This window comes from Phyllostomus hastatus, unplaced genomic scaffold (assembly GCF_019186645.2).
Source record: "Phyllostomus hastatus isolate PE091 unplaced genomic scaffold, TTU_PhHast_1.1 phas_contig_304, whole genome shotgun sequence".
Lineage (NCBI taxonomy): Eukaryota > Metazoa > Chordata > Mammalia > Chiroptera > Phyllostomidae > Phyllostomus > Phyllostomus hastatus.
This window is the reverse complement of record NW_025333845.1, coordinates 887805-910132: the sequence shown is the minus strand read 5'-3', so window position 1 is coordinate 910132 and position 22328 is coordinate 887805. Positions and strand designations below refer to the sequence as shown.

The following is a 22328-nucleotide window of genomic DNA, read 5'->3' as shown; positions in this document are numbered from 1 at the left end:
AATTCCCCATTCCATGTCAGGAGAAGACTGATTCTGTTTGTACTAGAAACCTGATTCTGTAGTATGGTGTAGGAGACCATTCTGTGTGGTGTGGGCCCAGCTCCCACTCAGAGATGCACAGGACCCACACCCACGGATAGGTTCTCCCAGGGGGAATCAGGCTTGCAATGTGCCCAGGCTGCTTTGAGTCTTGCTCTTGCTAAAAAATTCCCTCACCCTGAATTGAGGACATTTATTGCAAAGTAAATTCCTAAAATCCATGCTAAACCTTTCAAGGATGAGTGTAACTGGTTCAACCACTTTTGCCTTTTCATTTGCAAATATCCCTCTTCTAGGATGTGATTAGCAGCATTGGCTCCTTTGTTTTCTGTAAAAGGTAACCACCTTTTACAAACATGTACATAGTAAATGAGGACCATCACATAGTGTGCCAAGAAACCCAATAAAGGCCGGTCACAGCAAGGGCCAAAGCTTTTGCTCCTCTTGAGAGAAAAGCTGTGCTGTCCCTTTTCCTCCACTGGACTCGGAAGTCCGTGTGAATGTCTCATTTCATCCATAATGACTCAGACACTGTGGGCCGGTGTCTGCATCAGTACAGAAAAACTTAGGTATCGATCCACCCAGCTGCCCTCCTACCACTCCTGTCCAAAGGGGCCATAATCAGCTTTCTTTGGGCACCAAACCTCCACCTATTAGCACAAGATATAAAAATATCTACTTCTTCTTTGAGTCTGCTCATAATTTTTTAATTGTGTGGAATGCACATAAATGTCTTTCAGGACTTAGAAGGTGAGCATAGGAAGAAAAGTGATCTCAAGACTCAGGGCTAGTGTGGCAAAGTAACTACAGTCAATACAAAGCAGAGATTTCCCATCAAGTACTATTTTCTGTCCTGTCTCTCCTCCATCCTGTTACCTTGTACTCCTGGGCAACCTCTTCCATGAGGAAAGTGTGGTGACCACGGTGCTCTTGAGACCTCTCACAAAGCCAGCAAATGAACTTCCCATCCTCCTTACAGAAGAGCAGGAGTTTCTCTCCATGGCACTCACAGAGATCTGTCTTTTGCTCCTCTTCTGGACTCAACTTGACATCCCTGAGCGTCTCCACTATGTTGGCCACATGCCGATTAGGCCGCAGGTTCCCAGGCTGGTAGGTGATTCGGCACACAGGGCAGCTGCTCTGGCCTTCTTGACTGACTATGGACTCCTTGTTGTTTGCAGTGATACAGGCTTGGCAGAAGGTGTGCCCACAGTCTAGGCTCAAGGGTTCTGTCAGGAGCTCTAGGCAGATGGGGCAGGTCACCTCCTCCTTTATGTTCACCAGGATTCCTGAAGCCATCGCAGCTGCTCCCCTGCTCCTGTCTGTCCTGATATGAGGCTCCTCTGGCTCACAGATTTCTGCCAGAATTGAAAGGTGAAAGGAGGCAGAGTAAGAAAGGTTAGATTAAATGATGCTAACTGTGTAGAAATCACAGACATAGCAAGAAAACATATTGAAGGACAAAAAAGAAATGGTAAAGAGACAAGGAAAGGAGTTGGTGACCTGGTAAAAAGGATAATTCATAACAATTTTAAATACTTTTAGTTTATCTGACATGACAAATTTCATTCTTATCTGTGCTATGGTTGTTGTTGTCCTTTACTTTTACAAGGATGACCTGAGGCTCTTTCTACCAAGATCTTTCTGTGATCCAAAATCTCATCTACTTATTCTTTCCCATGAAGAAGACACATCCTTGATGATAAAAGCACCAAAACACTTACGTGTCTGGGCTTTTATACCTACTCTTCTCTCCACACATAGTGCTGCCCCTGGTATAAGAAGAAATCACTCTCATCCTTTGGTTAACTCTCTCCTTATGTATTAAGTTATCATAAAGCCCTGCTGTGACTTCCTTATTTACAGTGTAACCATTGCTATCATCCACTATGTGTTTTGAATGACTTCTCTTATCATCATGACACAATATGTAACAATGTATTTGTGTACGTGGCAAGAGAAAAACCTTTATTAGATATGTACATAGACACAGTGAGTAATTACAAAGATTATTTGTCTTCAATACACAGAGCTGAGATGAACCTAATGTATTCAGGGTGCCCCTTCAGAGGTCTGTTCCTACCTTAATGAGTTAATCAAAGGCAAAACAGGTAATTTAGAAGGTTCTGGGAAGTCTTGTGTTGATAAATGGTAAAATGTCATGTTTGCCTGGAAATATACCAAGGACCATTTTAGGAGCCCAAAAGTGTGGATGGTGCTGAGGGAGAGAGTATAAATATACTCATAGGATCACAGAAGTCAAATAACTGCAGAAATAAGAACACAGATGTCCTGTGTTCTGGGAAAGAAGTCTCAAATATTACATAAGACGATTCAACTAATTTTTAATGACTAGAAATTACATGCTAATAACTAAACTAATACCTACAAACAAAACGATGAGTTGAAATAGAGAGTTTAAACCATTCTAACCCTGACACTTAACATTCACCTGGAAAGTACTGTATTTTTTGGACCATAAGACACACCTAGGTTTTAGAGGAAGAAAATAGGAAAAAAAATTTTGAAGCAAAAAATGTGGTAAAATACTTGATAACATAAATAACATAATATTTCACCAATGTAAATGTAAACAGAACTCAGCAGTAGCATTAATAACCATTATTACTGACTTTAAGTTTTAAGTACAGAAACTCCTCTAATCATCAGGGAACCCCAAGAACTCCTTGTCACTACTGTCCACTTTTGTGAAGCTCAGTTCCTCAGAATCACTAGTATCACTGTCATCACTCTGTTCATGGAGGACGTCATCTTCAGAGTCATTAAAGGTATTGCTGATGCCACATTTTTTGAAGGACCTCACAACGGTTTCATCCTTAACTGACTGCCATGAGGTTTTTACCCACTCACAAACTTGGGTAACAGTGGGCCTCTTCATTCATTCAGTTGGTGTCAGATCATGATCTCCAGCAGCCATCCATTTGTTCTACTCTTCTCTCATGAAAACTTGTTGATGGAAACACCCAAAGGCTGCACCTGGCTGGTAAGGCCCCCAGGAATTATGGCTAAATGGGTTTTCTCTTCTTTAAATCTTTTTTTGTGGATTCAGTGATATGTGCCCTAAGCTGGTCAAGCACTAACAGAGCAGCTTTTCTCAGATGCCCTCCAGGACATTTGGACCACACTTTTTCTATCCATAGCTTCATGCTATTTTCATCTATCCATCCTTTGTCATGAACATGAACAATAACTCCTCTTGGGATTGCCTCTTTTGGCATGTTTTTTCTCTTGAAAATCAGCATTGGTGGCAGTTTGGTGTCATCTGCACAGCAGGACAACACAGCTCTGTAATGGGTTTTATCATGCCCTGAGGTTTTGACGGTTATGGTTTTGGCACCTTTCACATCAACAGTCTTGTTGGATGGCACATCAAAGGTTAACGGGACTTCATCCATGTTCCCAATCTGCCTTATTTCAAATTCATTTTTCTTTCTTACATTCAGTAAGAAAGAAAAGATAAATTTGTGAAAAGATACAATCTTGGATTCATATTCTATAGGCATTTTTTGTGCAATCCTAGTTTTGGTGTGCATAGCAAGGCCACATCTCTTCATAAATCTGTGGCACCATGATGGTGATCCAGTGAAGTCCTCAATGACTTTCTCTGCAGCAAGACATTTGGCTTCACATATGATCATTTCTGTAGATACTGAAAAGCCATTGTTCCCATGATGTGTGATCCACTCTTTCATATCCACTTCTAACTGTGGCCATTTTGCAGCATGCCCACAAAAACATTATTTCATTTTGTCTGTTTTTCGCAGTTGATCCTCCTGTTTCCTCCATTCCCGTGTCATTTTTTCAGTTGGAGGTGGCCCAAAGTATTTCTCTCTTGCTCTGTTCCCATGTTCTTTGGCGTACTTCACTACCTTCAGTTTAAAAGGGATTTTATAAAAAATCTTTTTCTGTATTGACATCTTTCCATAATTACAGTAGATTCAGCAGGAGACTATGGTACACTAATGTATCTTTCTACAACAATATGCAGTAATGACAGAACTACCAGCACTGTGTCCTTGATAGTTATGGGGGCACTGTAGCTGAGAACATCAGTGGATGACACACTGTTATGGGGGATCTGCTGCTGGAGGGCCAAAGGTTGTGCAACACTCTTGTATGGGGACAGCAGTTTTGCACAACCTGTGTGGCTCTGCAGCTGTTGCCAAATTACAACTCCCATCATCCCAACTTGTCCAAGCATGATGGGAGTTACAGTTTTGCAACAGTTGTAGGGCCAACTGACATGTGACCCTGCAGTGGAATTTGCCTATGTTAATGTTAATGGGGACACACCAGTGACATGATGGAGGCATGTACGGGCACCGCAGGCTTTCTTCTCCTAACATACCTGCACTGCCTATACCCTCCTCCCTAGCACTATAGTATGCCACAGTGGGGACTCCACTTCTGCCTCCCTCGTTTTGCACTGCCAGGATACCCCCTCTTCCCAGCCCAGGGCCCACAGCATGGCCCCACTCCTGCCACCTCCAGCTTCCTGCAGCGGGGATCCTGCTCCTGCCTCCTGTGACCCCTCTCCACTGCCACCCCACCTTCTGAGTGAGCCAGGTAAGCTACATCAGGACTATAAGATGCACCCCAGTTTTCCTCCCAAATTTGGGTGTTGGGATCTGCCCTGCCTGGTCTCAGGAAGCTGTAACCCCCCGTGGTTAAGGCTAAGTAAGAGACCTCCAAACCAGGAGACACTAAGGAGACAAAAACTTATTTCCCTGGCATGAATGCTGCCTGTTCTATGCCAGCCCCCAATGCTTGATCAGTTAGCCAATGACGGGTAAGATTTCCCACAGGGGGAATCACCTAAGACAGGCATGATCACGTGGAGGCCTCAGGGAAGGACTTGGGGTGCTGTGGACATGAAGGGGTGATAGACATCGGCCCCTGCCCCTTCGGCTTTGTCAAGACCTGAATCCTTGTTCTTAGTTGTGAGAAATCCAAGTCTCCCAGATGCCTTTGTCTCATCTGCCCAATTCAGGCCTGTGGAAATAACAGGGGCAGTGCAGTCCAGACCAGAGTCAGTGGGCCCCCGGGGTAATCAGCCCTGGGACATAGAATATGCAAGATCCTATGAGATCTGCTTGCTGGAGGATGCTCTTGAATTAGAATATGAAGGCACGAGGACTTCCGGCAAGATGGAGGCATAGGTGGATGCACCGTACCTCCTCGCACAACCAAGATTAGAACAACAATAATTTACAGATAGAATAACACTCAGAACTGATAGAAGATTTATCTGAATGGAAGTCGGACAGCCAAGAAGTTGAAGTAGACCCGTACATCCAGACTGGTAGGAGAAGACGAGCTGGGCAGGCACGGGGCTGGTACAGGTCTGTGGCACGCAGAGGTCGGGGAAAATTTGGCGCGAAATCGGCACGACAGCTATTCGGGGCGCAAGAACACAGCGGTGATCCCTGAGTACACAAGCTGTGGCTGGCGGACCCAGTGAGGCAGCAATTGTGGACCAGGGCAGAGCTCGCAGCCCAGGATCCCAGAGAAGAGTCTGAGCCCAGGAGAATGGAACTACCGCCATTGTTCCCTCCTGTCCCCGCTCCCGCCCCCGCCCCTGCCCCCACATATAATGTCACAATCTAGCGACTGGGGTGCCCAGCGCCAGTGAACACCTAAGGCTCCGCCCCCCACCGTAGCAGGAGTGACCAGACAAAAAAAAAAAAAAGAGAGAGAGAGAGATAGCTCAAATAGAAGAACAAATCAGTGCCCCAGAACTCATCCTTTTGAGCAACCAAGAAATAGCCAATCTATCAGTTGCGCAGTTCAAAACACTGATGATCAGGAAGCTCACGGAATTGGTTGATTTTGGGCGCAATTTAGATGAAAGGATGCAGGTTACCATAAAAGAGATGCAGGAAGATACACGGAGGAGAGACAATAGTGAAAGGAAGGAATCTGAGTCTCAAAACAATACAGTGGACCAGAAGGAAGATAGAATCAACCAAGCAGGAAAGCATGATGAAATAAGAATTCAAAAAATCGAGGAAAAGCTTAAGAGCATCCAGGACACCTTTAAACGTTCCAACATCCGAATTATAGGGGTACCAGAATGGGAAAGGAAAAGGCAGCAAATTGAGCACGTATTTGAACAAATAATAAAGGAGAACTCCCCATTCTGGCAAAGGAAATAGACTTCCAGGAGATCCAGGCAGCTCAGAGAGCCCCAAAGAAGTTGGACCCAAGAAGAAACACACCAAGGCACATCATAATTACATTAGCCAAGGTGAAAACAAAGGAGAGAATCCTAGAAGCAGCAAGAGATAAGGGGACAGTCACCTACAAAGGAGTTCCCATCAGACTGTCAGCTGATTTCTCAAAAGAGACTTTACAGGCAAGAAGGGGCTGGAAAGAAATATTCCAAGTCATGAAAGACAAGGACCTACATCCCAGATTGCTCTATCCAGCAAAGCTCTCATTTAGAATGGAAGGGCAGATAAAATGCTTTTCAGATAAGGTCAAGTTAAAGGAGTTCATCATCACCAAGCCCTTATTTTATGAAATGTTAAAGGGACTTATCTAAGAAAAGAAGATAAAGAAAAGACATGTATAGTAAAAGGACAGCAAAGTCACAATTATTAACAACCACACCTAAAGCAAAACCAAAAGAAACTAAGTAAACAACTAGAACAGGAACAGAACCACAGAAATGGAGATCACATGGAGGGTTAGCAGCAGGGGGGTAGGAGGAGGAGAGAGGGGGAAAAGGTATAGAGAATAAGTAGCATAGAATGTAGGTTGAAAATAGATAGGGGGAGGACAAGAATAGTACGGGAAATGTAGAAGCTAAAGAACTGATAAGTATGACACATGAACTAAAGGGGGGAAACATGGGTGAGAGAGGGGGTACAGGGTGGAGGGGAGAGAGGGGGGGAAATGGGACAACTGTAATAGCATAATCAATAAAATATAATAAAAAAAAGAAATGTCCGTAGCTCAGTGGATTGAGCGCGGGCTGCGAACCAGTGTCGCAGGTTTGATTCCCAGTCAGGGTACATGCATGGGTTGCAGGCCATGACCCCCAGCAACCGCACATTCATGTTTCTCTCTCTATATCTCCCTCCCTTCCCTCTCTATAAATACATTTAAAAAAAAGAAATGCTCAATAAATTAAATTAAATTTAAAAAAAAAGAATATGAAGGCACAGGCAGGAAACGTAACTAGCCTTTTAGGCCCTGTAGTCTTTCTAAGTGATAAAACACCAAAATCTAAGCCCAGAATCCCAGCGGGAGATCTGCCAGACCCTTTGAAAACTACCTACTTGTTTTATCTTCCCATTCAGACTGTAATCCACAAACTGTATCTGTATTTTTAAAAGAAGCCTACTCAGGTGGTGACTCGGGGTGCTCTCCATAGAGAGAGTGGCCATTTCCTCCCTATTTCTCCACAGGACTTAGTTGTCCATGTGTATGTTTTTCTCGTGTTTTGACGAGCATCTGCAGCGATGGATACTGCTGGCTGGTATCTGTCTCATTTGGGGAAAAAGTTCACCTTATAATCTGAAAAATATGGTGCCAGTATTTTAAATAACCAGCCAAATATATGTGTGTGTGCATATTTCTCAGATATACATATGTTTTTCAGATATATATATATAAATATGTATGTATGTATGTATGTGACACACACACATATATATGAAAAACAGCACTAGAAAGGTGTGCATGCTTTGGGAAAATCAAACAATGGGGGCAGATAATCAGTTGTCCAGCAATTCCAACTTGAAATCATAAGAGTTGAGCTGAAAAATGAAGAACATGAAGGAAATATGGCATACAAGTGAGGAAAATATGTAGTAGGTGAGGAAATGACCTGTTCCAAAAAGACGTACCACTTGTATGAGTTTATAAATGACAGTGTAGCTGGCATGCTGAATACTGCTAGCCCTTTGGTAACACACAAGCCTGCAGTGACCATGATATATGGTATTTCCCCAGTCATGTAATCCTTCAGGGCTGTTTCCCAAAAGCAAAAGAAATTATCCATATTTTCTTCTCAAAAAGGGGGTATACAATTAGCTTGGTCCTTGGGTAATGGTGTGTTAGATGGATCAGTGTGGAAATGGGATGAGTCAGATGCATGCAGTTGCCAGGGGAGAGATTTTGATAGCTTTCAGGACAAGGTAATGAAGCAAATGGAGAGCAGTGGAAGAGGGTGAGACATAGGGGGAGGTAAGAGGAAAAGATTGTCATTTAAGATTATCAACACAGGATCAGAATGAACATCAGCCTCTTTCTTCCTGGAGAGGTAATATTGGCTTACTTTTCTAATAAGTTGGGTATTTGTTTTTTAATTTGTGGGGTTTTTTTGAGAAACTTATAAGGTTATTTTACAATAAAGAAGAAGGTTAGCTGACTTGCAAAGCCATATTATTGCCAGCAAAAATAGCCTGATATGGAAACTGCATTTGGAGGACTTCCTTAGAACACAAATGCCAGTTAGTAAGCTTAGACTTTGTTTTTCATAAAATATCATTCTCCTGGCTCCCCTCACCTTTAAACTTCTGCAGCATCCCACTGAGACCTGGAACTTGGAATGCACTCTTTGGTTTGTTGGAAACAATTTTTGGCTTCTTCAAGGTGTAGATCTCGCACCTAGAGAAGAAAAGAATTGATTGCTCACAATTCTGACATTGTGTCTCTCAAAGACCAATGTCTCCCTCGGCTTTCCCTCCACTGATGCCACCTCACCGTACTCCACTTCGCTGAAGAACCTGAGGGAGGGAGAGGTGAGGGCAGTGACAATGCAGCCTGAAGAAATGTCTTTGTGGCTGCCTTTCCATTCACTGAGTGACCTAGGGAAGGACTTCTCAGGAAGCCCTTGTTCTTCCCATTTTTTCTTATAGGAAAGAGAAAAACCGTTTTTTTCCCTATGAGATGCCAAAGTGTTTAAGCAAAAAGAGGTTAATCATTGACAGTAGGACTAAAGTCGTTATTCCCTGAGACTTGTTATTTATTTATTTATTTATTTATTTATTTATTTATTTATCTATCTATTGCAACCCAAAGAACATCACCTAAAAAGTCTGTGCAAAACTCTCCTTGCAGAAAACTTGGGGGCCTGGCAGATAAAGAAGACATGATCCTTCCTGTGACAAGATAGGCACCTATGAAGTATAGAAACAAATGCTAAGGCAGAGGCTGAGGTCTGACTAAAATGAGTGAAGTCGTTGAGTTCTGATGCTGCAATCCCTTACTTCCGATGCTTCTATTTACCCAAACTCTGTAACCCCCCACCACACACATCCCTACCATTAAATAGTTTCACTTGTCATCATCAATTTGAAACTGTGTAATACACAAACTTTTTAAAATTATGATTGATTCGAGATCACTCTTACTGTTATAATTCTGTCCTCACACAAAAAAGGACCATGCCTGGTATGGAACACTTACCTTCTTAAGGTGTTAATCACATCCTGGGGAGAAGAGACAATATGTAAGTCAAGTGTAAGGTTTCCACATTTAGAAAATTAACATGGCTAATTAAAATTTAATTGTAGATAAATTCCAAGTATGTCTTAGTACAATCATCACCTCTGCAATATTTAGGATATTCTGCTAAAGGACTCTTTAGCTAAAGACTCTTTACCTATGGACTCTTTAGGACTCTTCTGCTAAAAAATGATGTGTCATTTATCTGAAATTCAAATTTAACTATACATTCCTTATTTTGCCTGGCAAATCTTGAAGGAGTGATAAGCCCTCCTACCTCACAAAGTTTTACTCACCTTCCTCCTCACACCCCTAGCACTCCTGCCTATGGTGTGAATAAGAAGATTGTCAGAATAAATAAATGGGGACAAACTTTAGAGATAACACCCAGACCAAACCTCCCAAAGGCTCATGTGAGGATGTTAGAAAGACATTTCAAGAGTCTGGAGATGTAATATTTAAAAGGAAGAGAGTCGGCCCACAGTTTTTTAAATATACATTGATGAACCAACCCCTTAATTCATTATACTTTTCTTTATTATAGAGACAAAGGCAAAATCTTCTATTTGTCAGACATCATTCTGGCTTCTGGGTTATCAAAAATAAATAATAATTCCTCAGGAAGTATATTTTCTTTTGTTGCAGGAACAAGCAAACTAGACCCTCAAACAAATGTTCCTCTGGCTTCCCTCCCCTCACTCCATGTACCTCCTACACACTACCAGAAGGGAAACTCATCAAGTTTTACATATGAAACAGGCCATAGAAACCAGCGGCATAAAAGTCTAAAATGTAATTGACTGATTTCCAACCTTTTACATTCCAGTATCCAGATCAATATCTTTTCATCACTGTCTTAAATAGTATAATTTATAAATTTTAATATGATATTAAACCAGTTCAGTCCATGTGATAAGCTTCTTTTAGCCATCTTTTTCCTCCTTTTTAACATTATTAGCCTAATTTTTTTAGTGGAAATACACCAATGTATTTGGTTTCCCCTTCTTTACTCTAAAGCCTTTATAACAACAAAGCCTTGGCTGCACATCCTCGAAAAACTTAATTTTCTGCATTAAGTTTTTTGTTGTTATTGTATATGTAAAAACAGCTAAAACTGACGTAAATTTAAAATAAAGAAATGAGAAACTCAGAAAGCACATATCACTTTGGTAATAGCTAGATTTTTAGGGAAAAATCTTGTCATCAGGATCTGTTTTTTTTTTCTTCCCAAAATCTTATTTTCTATTCAATATATGGAATTTCATTTCAAACTCTATATGGTGTCAACATGAATATCCTGGTTTAAATGATAATTCATGATATATTACCTAGCAGAAAAGAGAATTTCTCTTTCTAGACATAACCCTAATATTTTAAGCATACAAATCATTGTCCTGAATTGGGTCAAGTACATATCTTAAAATAATTACTGCAACATTGGTAAAACTACGTGAATTGAATAGGCTGATTTTCCTAGAATTGATAGACACATATATTGCTAAAGCTACTGATTTTATCATCCCTAATTAACTACATAGAGTGAGAGTAGAGATGGTTCCTCAAAGCGTAATCAAGAGGAAAAGGAGTAATTAAATGAGTTTAGATCGACAAACAATTGTCCTATACAGTCCATCCCTTAGCTGACACCATCTCCTCACGCTATAAAAATCCCACAAGGGTTTTAGTAAAAATTAACAAGATACTGAAAATTTAATGGACCTAGGACAGTGTTTCTCAGCTTTGACACTACTTGGATTATGCCCTGATAAATCTTTGCAGTGGTGCCTGCCTTGTGCTTTGCATCTGAATTGGCAGCATTTCTGGCCTCTACCCATTCAATGGTAGTAAAATTCTCCAAATGGTCCCTGCTGCAGAGGTGTTTAAATGGTCTCCAGAGAGAACTGGCTTAGCATAGAATTGTTTTACCATAGAACTAAATAGAATTACCCTACCCTATTTCAAAATTTTTTATGAAGCCATAGTAATCAAAAGCTTGGAGTGTCAGTGCAAAGATAAATATAGACATTTATGTAAGACAGTGATAATCTAGAAATATATCCTTACATTTTAGAGCAAATTGATTTTTGGCAAAAGTGCCAAAGTAATTCAGGGGAGAAAGGATAGTCTTTTCTTTCTTTTTTTTTTTAAGATTTTATGTATTTATTTTTAGGGAGGGAAGGGAGGGGGGAGAGAGAGAGAGAGAGAAACATCAATGTGCGGTTGCTGGGGGTTATGGCCTGCAACCCAGGAATGTACCCTAGCTGGGAATCGAACCTGGGACACTTTGGTTCCCAGCCCGCACTCAATCCACTGAGCTACGCCAGCCAGGGCTAGAAGGATAGTCTTTTCAACAAATGTTGAACTGAATTTCTTCATGGTTCAACATCATGAATGGGACTGGAAAATATTATGTTAAGTGAAATAAGTTAGTCAGTGAAAGGCAAATACCATATGATCTCACTCATAAGAAGAATTTAATGACCAAAATAAACTAACAAGAAAAAGAGAATAACAGACACCACTGGAAGCAGCCAGAGGGGTAGGATGAGGGATAATGATGGAAAGAACAGAAGGGACTGGTCAAAGAACATGTATGAATGACACACAGACATGGACAATGGTGTGGGAATTGACTGTGGGAGTGGGGGGTGGGCTGGATGGGGGAGGGCAAAGGGAGAAAAATTGGGAAAACTGTAATAGAATAACAAAACAGTAAGTAAGTAAAGAATCTCGATATATTTACTAAAAATCTTAGGATTGCATATTTACAATGGGTGATTTTATGTGTAACTTATACCTTAAGAAATATGCTTTTTAAGGCAGAAGTAAAGATTTAACAGATAGAAATTGATTACTCTAGTACTCAAACCAAAGTTAAGAAATTCTTGTTCAACACAGGTCAGAATGGCCATCATAAACAAATCAACACACAAGTGTTGGCGAGGTTGCAGAGAAAATGGAACCCTAGTGTACTGTTGGTGGGAATGCAGACTGGTGCAGCCACTGTGGAAAACAGTATGGAATTTCCTGAGAAAACTAAAAATGGAACTTCCTTTTGATCCAGCAATTCCACACTGGGAGTATACCCTAAAAATCCTGAACACCAATTCAAAAGAACCTATGCACCCCTATGTTCATAGCAGCATTATTTATAATAGACAAGTGCTGAAAACAGCCTAAGTGCCCATTAGTAAATCAGTGGATCAATAAACTGTGGTACATTTACACAATGGAATACTATTCCACAGAAAGAAAGAAGGAGCTCCCTTCAAGACAGCATGGATTAGACTAGAGAGCATTATGGTAAGTGAAATAAACCAGGTGGTAAAATACAAATACCATATAATCTCACTTATGAGTGGAACCTAATCAACAAAACAAATGAGCAAAACAGAACCAGAGATATGGAAATAAAGAACAAACTGACAGTGACCAGAGAAGAGGCGTGAGGGTAATAATGGGCAAAAGAAGGGGAAGGGGTCATCAAGGAAAATGTATAAAGGACCCATGAACAAAGACAATAGGAGGGAGAGGATGGAATTTGGGAGGTTGGAGTGGGTAGGGCAGGGGGAGAGTAATGGGGGGAAAATGAAGACAAGTCTAACTGATCAACAATAAAATAAATTGAAATTCTTGTTCAGCTAGCAAGAGAGAATGGCTAAAAGTCAAGCAGAGAAAATCTGAAATTTCCTGAGTCTCCATACATTTCATAGTTTAAGATCACAGTCGTACAGTTAATTTCATGAAAAAAGTTAAATATTCATAATAAGTACCATCCCTTTATCAAGTCTCTATAGGTTTCCCCCAATCTTTCCCTAGCCAGTGCAAACACACAAACACAAGCATATTCATATGTGCTCATCCCTTACCCAGTATTAGTCTACATTACATCTGCCACTCCTTAAAACAATAAAAAAAATCAAACACAAAGAGAGAAGTCAGTTATTTGACTAAGCTCAGTGAAGAAATTCTTTACAGCTAGATCACAGATAACAGAAGCCTATAGACTCTTTTCTCAAATTTTGTCCAATCCTTTATAAATAACAGCCATGGGAATTTCTCTTGCCATTTGTATACTGAATTTCCCAATGACCCTTGAAATGAATGACAGATAAGGGGCTCTGAGTGGTCAATGGAACATTTTAATGAGAAAGAAGGTGCAGGGACCTAGAAGGGAAAATAACTTAATCTCTCTGTTTTCTCTGAATCTCATTATATCTGGGAGCCCCATCCCAAGTCTTACCTGCAGCATGTCTATACTTGATTCATGCATATGACGCTGAAGATCTGAGGCGAGCTCACTCATATATTGCTTCTGTTGGACCATCTGGTCTTTAGCCATAGTCAAGTTGTCCAGCACATTCACTTCATCTTCCTCCAGCCTTTGCAGCTCCCTCTGCTCCTCTTTGTCCAGGATGCCTCTCATTTGTTCAAACCCTTGCAGAATCCTCTCTCTCTCAGTCTGCATGTGTTTCTTTGGAGATGAGAAGAGAAAGAGGTTGTCAGTCTTGCATGAGCCTTGGGAGCCAAGACAAGAAATATTTTCTTCAGGCACTTAGGAGGTAAAAGAAAAAAAGCCATTCCAGGCTTTTTCACATTCCATTTTTCCTACTATTTTTCCTTGAGTTTTTCCTAGAGTAATTCACTCAAGTCTACTTTCCCAAGGTCCACCAGGGGACACAATGTGCTATGTGGATGTGGCTTAGATTGTAGAGACCTGTTCTGGACAATTATGCCATACTGTATATGAAACTCCTCCACCCATATCTGCAAAACGGAATCCTGGGCCTTCCTTAATGAGTTTTCTGTAAGTATCAGAGCCTCAAACTTGACAATGGAAATGGGTCATGGAATTCATGAATAATTTTTACATTGCTTCCCTCTAGGTATTTGCCTCCAAAACAGTGGCTTTACTTGTGACATATCTACTCTGTAGCCCCCAACCCTCAACAGGGAAAAACTAATCAAATGGACTAATCAAATATCTTCTGGACTCATTAATTATGAGGTACCAAGAAGGAAGTGGCCTCCTTGTAATTAGACAAAGAGGCTGCCCAGTTTCCTATGTCAGAACTCCCTCAGGAATAATGTCTTTCTACCTTCCAAGTAGCTCTCTCTTCATTGATGTCAGCTTCCAACTGCTCAGCTTCCTGCTGCTCCTGTGACAGCTTCTTCAGAGCTTCCTGGAGCTTCTCCTGTCAGAAAGAAATCACCAAAGTCAAGCTATGAGCTTTCTTTGAACATGGATTAAGGATAAATGAATCAGAAATCAGACTCACCTCAGAGGACACTAAAGTTTTAGAAATGAACCGCAATTAGAACTGAGAATGTAGACAGAAATCTGAGCAGGTGATGCAAGTTCTTTCTCCCTGGGTGATGTGAGTTATCACCCCTCTATCAAGAGTACCTTGTATCTCTCTTTTCCTAGAGGAAGACCTGATCGTGCAGCAAGTAAAGTCCTTTCCTCTCATGGACACTTTTCTCTCCTATAAGCAAATGTTCCTAAAAATCCCATCTGCTCACAGGGGCAATCAGAGCTTATTTTAGGAAGCAACTCTCAGTCATACAACTTCTTTTTGCTAAGATCATGTTGTCTCCACTTATGCTTGAAGAAAGTGAAAGAATGCATTGAATGTTCTTCAAGCCTCAGAAGCTGAGCCAAGGGTACGACAAGAGAATGCAGGGCTAGTTCTATGATGACAAGGAGAATGAGTAGGATTAAAAAGTGAAAATTTCATTTCAGATATCATCCTGTTCAATGTCAAGTATGACCCACCCTGTGTCTTACCTGACATTCCGTGACCACCTCCATTATGGGGGACATTTGGTGACCTTGGTGCTCCTGGACACAAAGCCTGCAAATAGCCCTCCCATCGTCCTTACAGAAGATATCATAATTTTCCCCATGGTGTTCACAGAGATCTCTCCTCCTTGGCTGGTGTGAATTCATGTCCACCTCCCTGAATTTCTTCACTCTCTCTGCCAGCTGCCAGTTAAACTGGAGGTTCCAAGGCTGGTATCTGCTCTGACAAACAGGACAGCAGCATTCCAATTCTTGAGGGTTCCCTGATTCACTGTACACAGTGATACAGTCTTCACAGAAGTTGTGGCCACAGTCCAAGCTCATGGGTTCTCTTAGGAGCTCCTGGCAGATAGGGCAGATCACCTCTTTTATGCTCTCTTGTGATGAAAAATCCATGGCCAACTTCCCCTGGCTTCTTCCTGTCCTGACTCCAGAGGTTCTTCTTGCTCACAAACTTCTGTGGGGCTGGTGATACCAAAGGGGAAAGGATAAGAATGGCAGGAAGAGAAAGGACACTGATGTACAGAGATTTAGAACAGGACAAAACATTGATATTCAGTTAGGAAAGGAAAAGAGAGAGAGAAGAAGGGTAGGTCAGTGACAGGATGAAAAGGGCGCTTGGTAATACTTTCAAATACTTTACTCTTACTTCATGTCACATGACAAATTTCATCCTTTTGAGGCAATGACAGATTGCTATTTTCTCTGTTTCTATTGGATAGAAGGACAAATTGAGGCCCTTCCTACCAAGAGCTTTGTGCCTCTCCATCATGAGTCTTATTTAGTTTCCCCCTCCCCCAAATACATCCAACATGTTACAGTAACGTTACTGCAGACTGCTAGGTTTTTATACTTGCTCTTTTCTGAATGGAATAGTCCTAAACCTATCACTTGCATTACTTATTTTATTTTAATAATTCAATGGAGTTATATTTACATCACATGTATAGTTTTAAGAGTATAATAATTTCTAGTAAATTTATGGAATGGTATAACTATCACCGAATTTCATTTTAGAACATATTTATTTCTTGAAAACAAAGCTAATGCCATTAGCAGTCACTCCCATTCTGATCCCAAGTCTCAGACTACCATTAATATCACTTGTGTTTTTATAGATTTACTTTTACTGGTAAATTTGTAACAGTGAAAGCATATGGTCTTGTGAGTCAGAATTCTTCCACGTTGCATCTGTCATTGAGATTCATCTCTCCTGCCTTTCTCTCCCATGAAAAAACATAACCTCAATATTAAAATTAGAAAACCCACTGCTGTCTCAGAGATTTTGTACTTCTTGTCTCTGCATGGCATGATCTTCTCCCTGATGTCTGCATGCCTTCTTCTTACATTTTATTCAGTCTCCGTCCTATATGGCCTTTTATTAGAAGGGCCTGCTCCAGCGTATCTACAGCAAAACTGTCAATACTAGCACTTGCTATAAATTTCCTCTATTTTTCTTATTTTACTATAAAATATATAACATCTTTCTTTAACCGTTTACTTTTTTTTCTTAAAAACAAATTCATGAATAGATTGGGCACCATTCTGTCCACTGATGTGTCCTCTATACCTAGAAGAGTGCATCACACAGGAACACAATATTTGATGCATATAGAAAACTAGAAGCTCCCCATCTCTCCATGGAAGATTGGAACTTTTGAATCAGCTCTTCATTTTTATACCATAATCAGCAGTTCTCCAATACCTGAGAATTGTTTCCTTGCTAACACACCTGTGCCCCACAGAGCATCCACGTGCCCTGAAACTCATTCCCCAGAGAAACCTACAGAAACAGCAAAGACCACAATAGAGAGGTCATTTTATTACTAACGGTTTTATAACCAGTTGTAATTTAGAAATTACCTTGACCCATTTATTTCTTATTTGAAATTTTTGATAAATAACTACTGCCTTCTTGGATTAAGGATTACACAAAATAGTCACAAAATCAACACCAGAATGTAAAAGTAGAGCATAGGGAATGAAGTCCATACTATGGTAAAAAACTACGTATGGTGCCAGGTGGGTACTTGAAATATCAGTGGGGGAGAAATCACTCTGTAAACTATATGATTGTCTAAGCACTATGCTGTAAATCTGAAACTAAAACACAATTATATTGAATGTCAACTGTAATTGAAAATTAAATTAAAACAAATAATAAAATATGAATTTAAAAGTAAAAAAAAATATTCTTTAGATGTGTAAATAAAATAAAAGACAAAGTTCAAGGTCATTCTTTTAAAAGGGGTACCGGTGTGGGAAACATACTATCCTCAATAGTGCCATTCAGTGTTCTCTCCATTACTGCACAGATCAAGTAAAGGTAGAGGTTGCACGAACTAGATTGATACCCAGTGCTATGGAGGTGTAGAAACAGAGAGAACAAAACCATCTGGGTAGTTCTGGGGAGTTTTGTATTTGTACACTTGGGGCCTATACCATAGCCAGGACGTAAGGGAGCATGTCAAAAGGCACATAAATGTGTGTGTTTTTAGGGAAGGAGAGGTGTGATCAGGATCACACATACAACAGAGACCTGAAGAACATAAATTCCAATGAGGCATCTGTCAGTCAGGAGAGGGAAGACTCAATATGTAAGGATACCATGTCTTGGAGAAATAAACTGTCCTGTTCCAAGCACGTAAAGTGCTATTATGGATTGAATTGTGTCTTTCAAAAAGACGCTGTTGCAGGTGATCATGTTAAAATGACATCATTAGGATATGTGTTAATCCAACATGACTGTGTCCTTATAAATGGGAAATTTGTGTACAGATAAACATGCATGTTTAGAGAATGCCCTGTGAAGATAAAAGCAGAGATCAGAGTGATTCACTAGATAAGAAAGAATGCCAGTGAGTGCAAGCAACTATCAGGAGTGCAGCCAGCAGAGGGGCCTGGAACTGTTGCTTCCCTCACAGCTCTGAGAGGAACCAGCCCTGCCAACATCACTGATGTTTTATTTCTAGCCTCCAGAACTGTGAGAAGAAATTTTGGTTAAGCCACCTACTTTATAGTACATTTTGTATGGCATCCCCAGAAAACTAAATACATTTTTATTTTTCTTTTATTCCTTTATTGTATTCTATCATTGAAGAAGCATTATACCATTGAAACCCTTCCACTTAAGACAGACAGAGACAAAATGTATTCTTGCTTTTGGAGATAATCCAATGTATGAGGTTTACAGAGTAAGGTAAGGGCCAACTAGGGTGTCAGTTTTCTTATCTCACTATATCCTAACAGCCTGCACAGGGGCTTTTTGTATCTGTGCTGTTTGGACAAGAAAAATGAAAGCGTCCCCACAATGTTGAAAAAGTCCTATGTGGGGTTTAGCCAACATCCTTGAAACCTCTCTTGCAACTTGATTCACAGACTACCTGTGGGAAGGGGAGCCTGTTATATCTCCTGGCTCTCACCAGAAGCACCCGGAGGCCTGGAAATCTCAGGAACATTGCAACTCCTCTTCATTCTTCTGTATTCATTGTTTTTTCTTCACCCCCACCTCCTTCAAGTCCAGGGTTTAATTTGAACCACTTAATGAACCTTCCCACAATGCTCTACCTCTCAGGTCATTTTGTTTCAAAGAAGTCAGTTGGTAACAGAGACCTTCTTCAGAAAGCGGCCTAGTCTCGTCACTTTCTCTCATAGTTCATCACAAAACCCTGCAGTACTTTCTTCAACTTAGGTCCCATCCAACTCAGTCTTTTACCTGGATTCCAGAAATGGTTTCCCACTAGTCTTCCTGATACTGTCCCTGGTCTCATACAGTCTTCTGTTGTCATGAATCACCACCAGCCAAAGTGATTTTTTAAAGTATCTATTAATGGTGTCACTCCTTTGTTCAGATGCACATCATCAGTGAGTTGATCTCATCATGGTCTAGTTGGGTCCAATTCTGCATCCCCTTCTGCTGTCTCATACTCTCAACCCACCTTCCCTCCAACCCACACTGGCTGCCTTTCTGTTCCTCAATCAATCAGTACAAAAAATACCATTTTCTTGAAGACTTTAACCGAAATCTCCTTCTCATACTGAGAACAAACCTGAAATGTATTTAAAATTGCAAAGATCTTTACGAGGGAACAATACAAGCCATGCCCTGTTGTAGCCCATTTGGTTTATTATTTTTGTTGTCTCATTGTTTTACATTTATAATAAATTAGTTTTTTTGTTTTATACCTGTTCACTCTGTCCCAAAACATAATTTTTGTAAGTACATAATATTTGTTATGATTTCAATAGAAGTTAATACACTTTTTTTTTTACCAGAGCTCCATGCATTTGATCTTTTGATTTTAACAAAAATTTCAAATTGCATAGTAATTTATTTTCTTCTGTTGTGGTGACCTGCAAGAACCCTTGAGAATTCAATTACTGTATACCTGTTATGAACCTTGTACGTGTTAGACACAGACTCATGTTCTCTCAGAACAGGGAGGAAAGGAAAGTACACCTCACATCAAAATATATGTATCAGAGAGATTAAGGTACAAATTGTTCAAAAGGGAATTTAAGATGGAGCTCTTTCTGAAAAATTACCAACTCCTTTTTTTAGCTCCATGCTAGGGAAAAGTTAAGTAAATGGTTAAGGTAATAAACAATTGAAGGTTATGTCTAAGATGATGCAGAACGTATTCTGAAGCAGGAGCAGGCAGCAAAGAGTCATGGGACAAACTGCGGTAAGTGTAAGCCATGGAATTCAGAGGAGAATAACCCCAAGTTCCATGGTTTACTGGATCCCCAAAGAGACAAGTGACCAGGTGGGAGCCACAGAGATGTGCAGCAACCTGATCATCCAGACTTGCCAAAGGGCTGACCATTGATCAGGAAGGATGTGCACAGATTCCCACAAGTTACCAAGATAACAGTAAAAGTATCATGGTCTAGTGAAGAGGCACCAGGTGACATATGTGGTCTAAAGAGAGGAAGAAAAAGCCCCTGAAACAGCCCAAGAAGCAGGCCAAGAAGATAGACTAGGAAAATATTCAAACAGAAACAAATAACGGGAGCAGAGGAAACTCAAGTTGCTGAAAGCAAAGGCCATGGGGAAGGGTCCCCCAGGACACATGTGACATAAGAAATCTACCTGGAAGTGAGCTGTTTCCTTTGCCTGGAGAAATAGTGATTCTTCATTCCATTCCTGTTAACATCTGGATACCTTGTTATAACTTGAACATGTTAGACATGTTCTGCTGCCACTTATAGCTAGAATGAATTGTCTTGGAACTCATTGCATATTTATGAATAAACTTTTATAAAAAATATCGATAACAAAAGAGTAAAGAATTCAGCTTCAATAGGGTTTCATCCATGGCAGGGCCCCTAAAATCCCTCCCGCCATGTGCATTCAGGTAAAGGATGTTATATCTCTCCTGGCCCTCACCAGGAGCTTGGGATAGATGAAGAAGGACACCAGGGCCCACCTCACAGGCTTCAATAGAGAAAAGGAAGAAGGGATTATCTGCCTGGGAAAAAACAGAGGGTATAAGTATTCTGGCTCACCTTGGCAAGGTAGAATGTCAAAACCACAAAGTAAGAGGAAGAGGAGGGTAAGTCACCCTGGAGAAATAACGGTCCCTCCAAGAAACAAACAAGACTTTGTTCTTTTAAACCTCCCTTCTTGGAAGGTCACTCTCAGAATGTTCCTCTTTTCTGCCACCTCAGCAAAGACAGCCACAAGCAAAGCAGCTTCAGAACCACGATTTAAGTCACCAAACACATTCAATCTGTTCTCCCAAAGCCTCCTGTCCTTTGCCCTCAGAAACTGCCTCACTTATCTTCAGGAGAAGTACAGTTGTCCTGAACCAATGGAGAAGATCAGCTGTAGGCCTGCTCAACATTTACTCACCAAGCCAAAGATCAGCTCTCCACAGAGGAGCTCCCCACAGGAAAAGGGTGAGAAATGAAACTTAAATTCTTAGGAGTGGAAATGAAACCAAGGGAGCAGAAGAGAAACTTAAGAACAATGCCACCTAGTGGGACACTTGGGGAAGTTAATGCCTTAGTAAATTCTAGGACCTACCCGAGCACAGCTCTCAATCACTGTGGTTTTCTCCCTTTTGCAAATTATTCTAGCAAGAATATTTGAATAGGGAGAATGTGAATTCCAATGATATAATCTTCAGCTTGACTGAATTCTCAGAATTTCAGTTCAGTTCTATAACTATCAGTTAAGCTTCTCTGTATTCAGGTCCTAAACAACTTACTAGGGATGAACTCATGATCCAGAAAGTCTGGGGACCTGCCCTTTGTAATGCAGAGTGTGATGGGGAAGGTAATTAGGGAAAGAGCTCTGTTAATTTGAGCTCAGTGGTGACAGCTGTCATTGTGACAGGTAAAAATAAAATTTAGATAAGGCTCTTCACTGTGAGCTTACTGAGAAAATTTTCACACAACAGCATTGAATCTTAGGGGTCCACCTGTCAATTACCAGCTTTTCCTCCTGGCCAAGGAAGTCCACATGAGGAAGGCCAGGTGAGGAAGTCTTCCAGACATAATGGTGGCACAACTGTGTCAGTGACAAATTATCAGCAACCAGGAGGTAAGCAGATGGTGCTGTTCAAGTGTGGCCTTTCTCTGGGTAACACACTTCCATAATCATGCAATTTCCCCACTTCCCATGGTCTTTTTTACACCATGAGTCAAAAGCAGAACTGAAGTAAATTAAAAATTAAAAAGAATAAATTTAAAAGGTAAGAATATTGCATGACATAGTGTAACAATAAAATAAAAATATTTACTTTTTAAAAAAAGCAGAGCTGAAACATTTCTATTTCCTACATGTGCTTTCATGTCCTGTTATGGATCTTGTTCTTCTGAGAACGTGTTTCAGATGGTACAGCTACAAGATGGGGAAGCTCCAGACAGGGGTCCCTGACTAACTACGTTTCACAGCTCAGCCATCTTCATACATTAACTGATATGAGACATGCATGGTGTCTGAATCATAGATGTTGTTTTTAAGAAAAGTACGGGTATTTTGGTATTACATACCTCTGTGAGG

General features: G+C 40.6%; 1 protein-coding gene across 3 annotated transcripts in view; it reads right to left on the bottom strand.

The window, feature by feature from the left end:
* The window catches only part of LOC123819198 (tripartite motif-containing protein 5-like), a 31943-nt gene extending 10678 nt beyond the window's left edge, over window positions 1-21265 (bottom strand). The window contains exons 1-7 of one of the 3 annotated variants that reach the window (XM_045839493.1): window positions 21174-21265; window positions 15305-15784; window positions 14616-14711; window positions 13760-13990; window positions 9478-9500; window positions 8576-8676; window positions 916-1397 (exon numbers count right to left, since the gene is read on the bottom strand). In XM_045839493.1, coding sequence (XP_045695449.1) covers window positions 916-1397; window positions 8576-8676; window positions 9478-9500; window positions 13760-13990; window positions 14616-14711; window positions 15305-15715 — 1344 coding nt within the window. In that variant the 5' untranslated portion in view covers window positions 15716-15784; window positions 21174-21265. Of the gene's footprint in view, window positions 1-915; window positions 1398-8575; window positions 8677-9477; window positions 9501-13759; window positions 13991-14615; window positions 14712-15304; window positions 15835-21173 lie in introns of all 3 variants that reach the window. The other 2 variants (XM_045839492.1, XM_045839494.1) reach the window with 2 other exon arrangements.
* Window positions 21266-22328: the final 1063 nt, after the last annotated feature.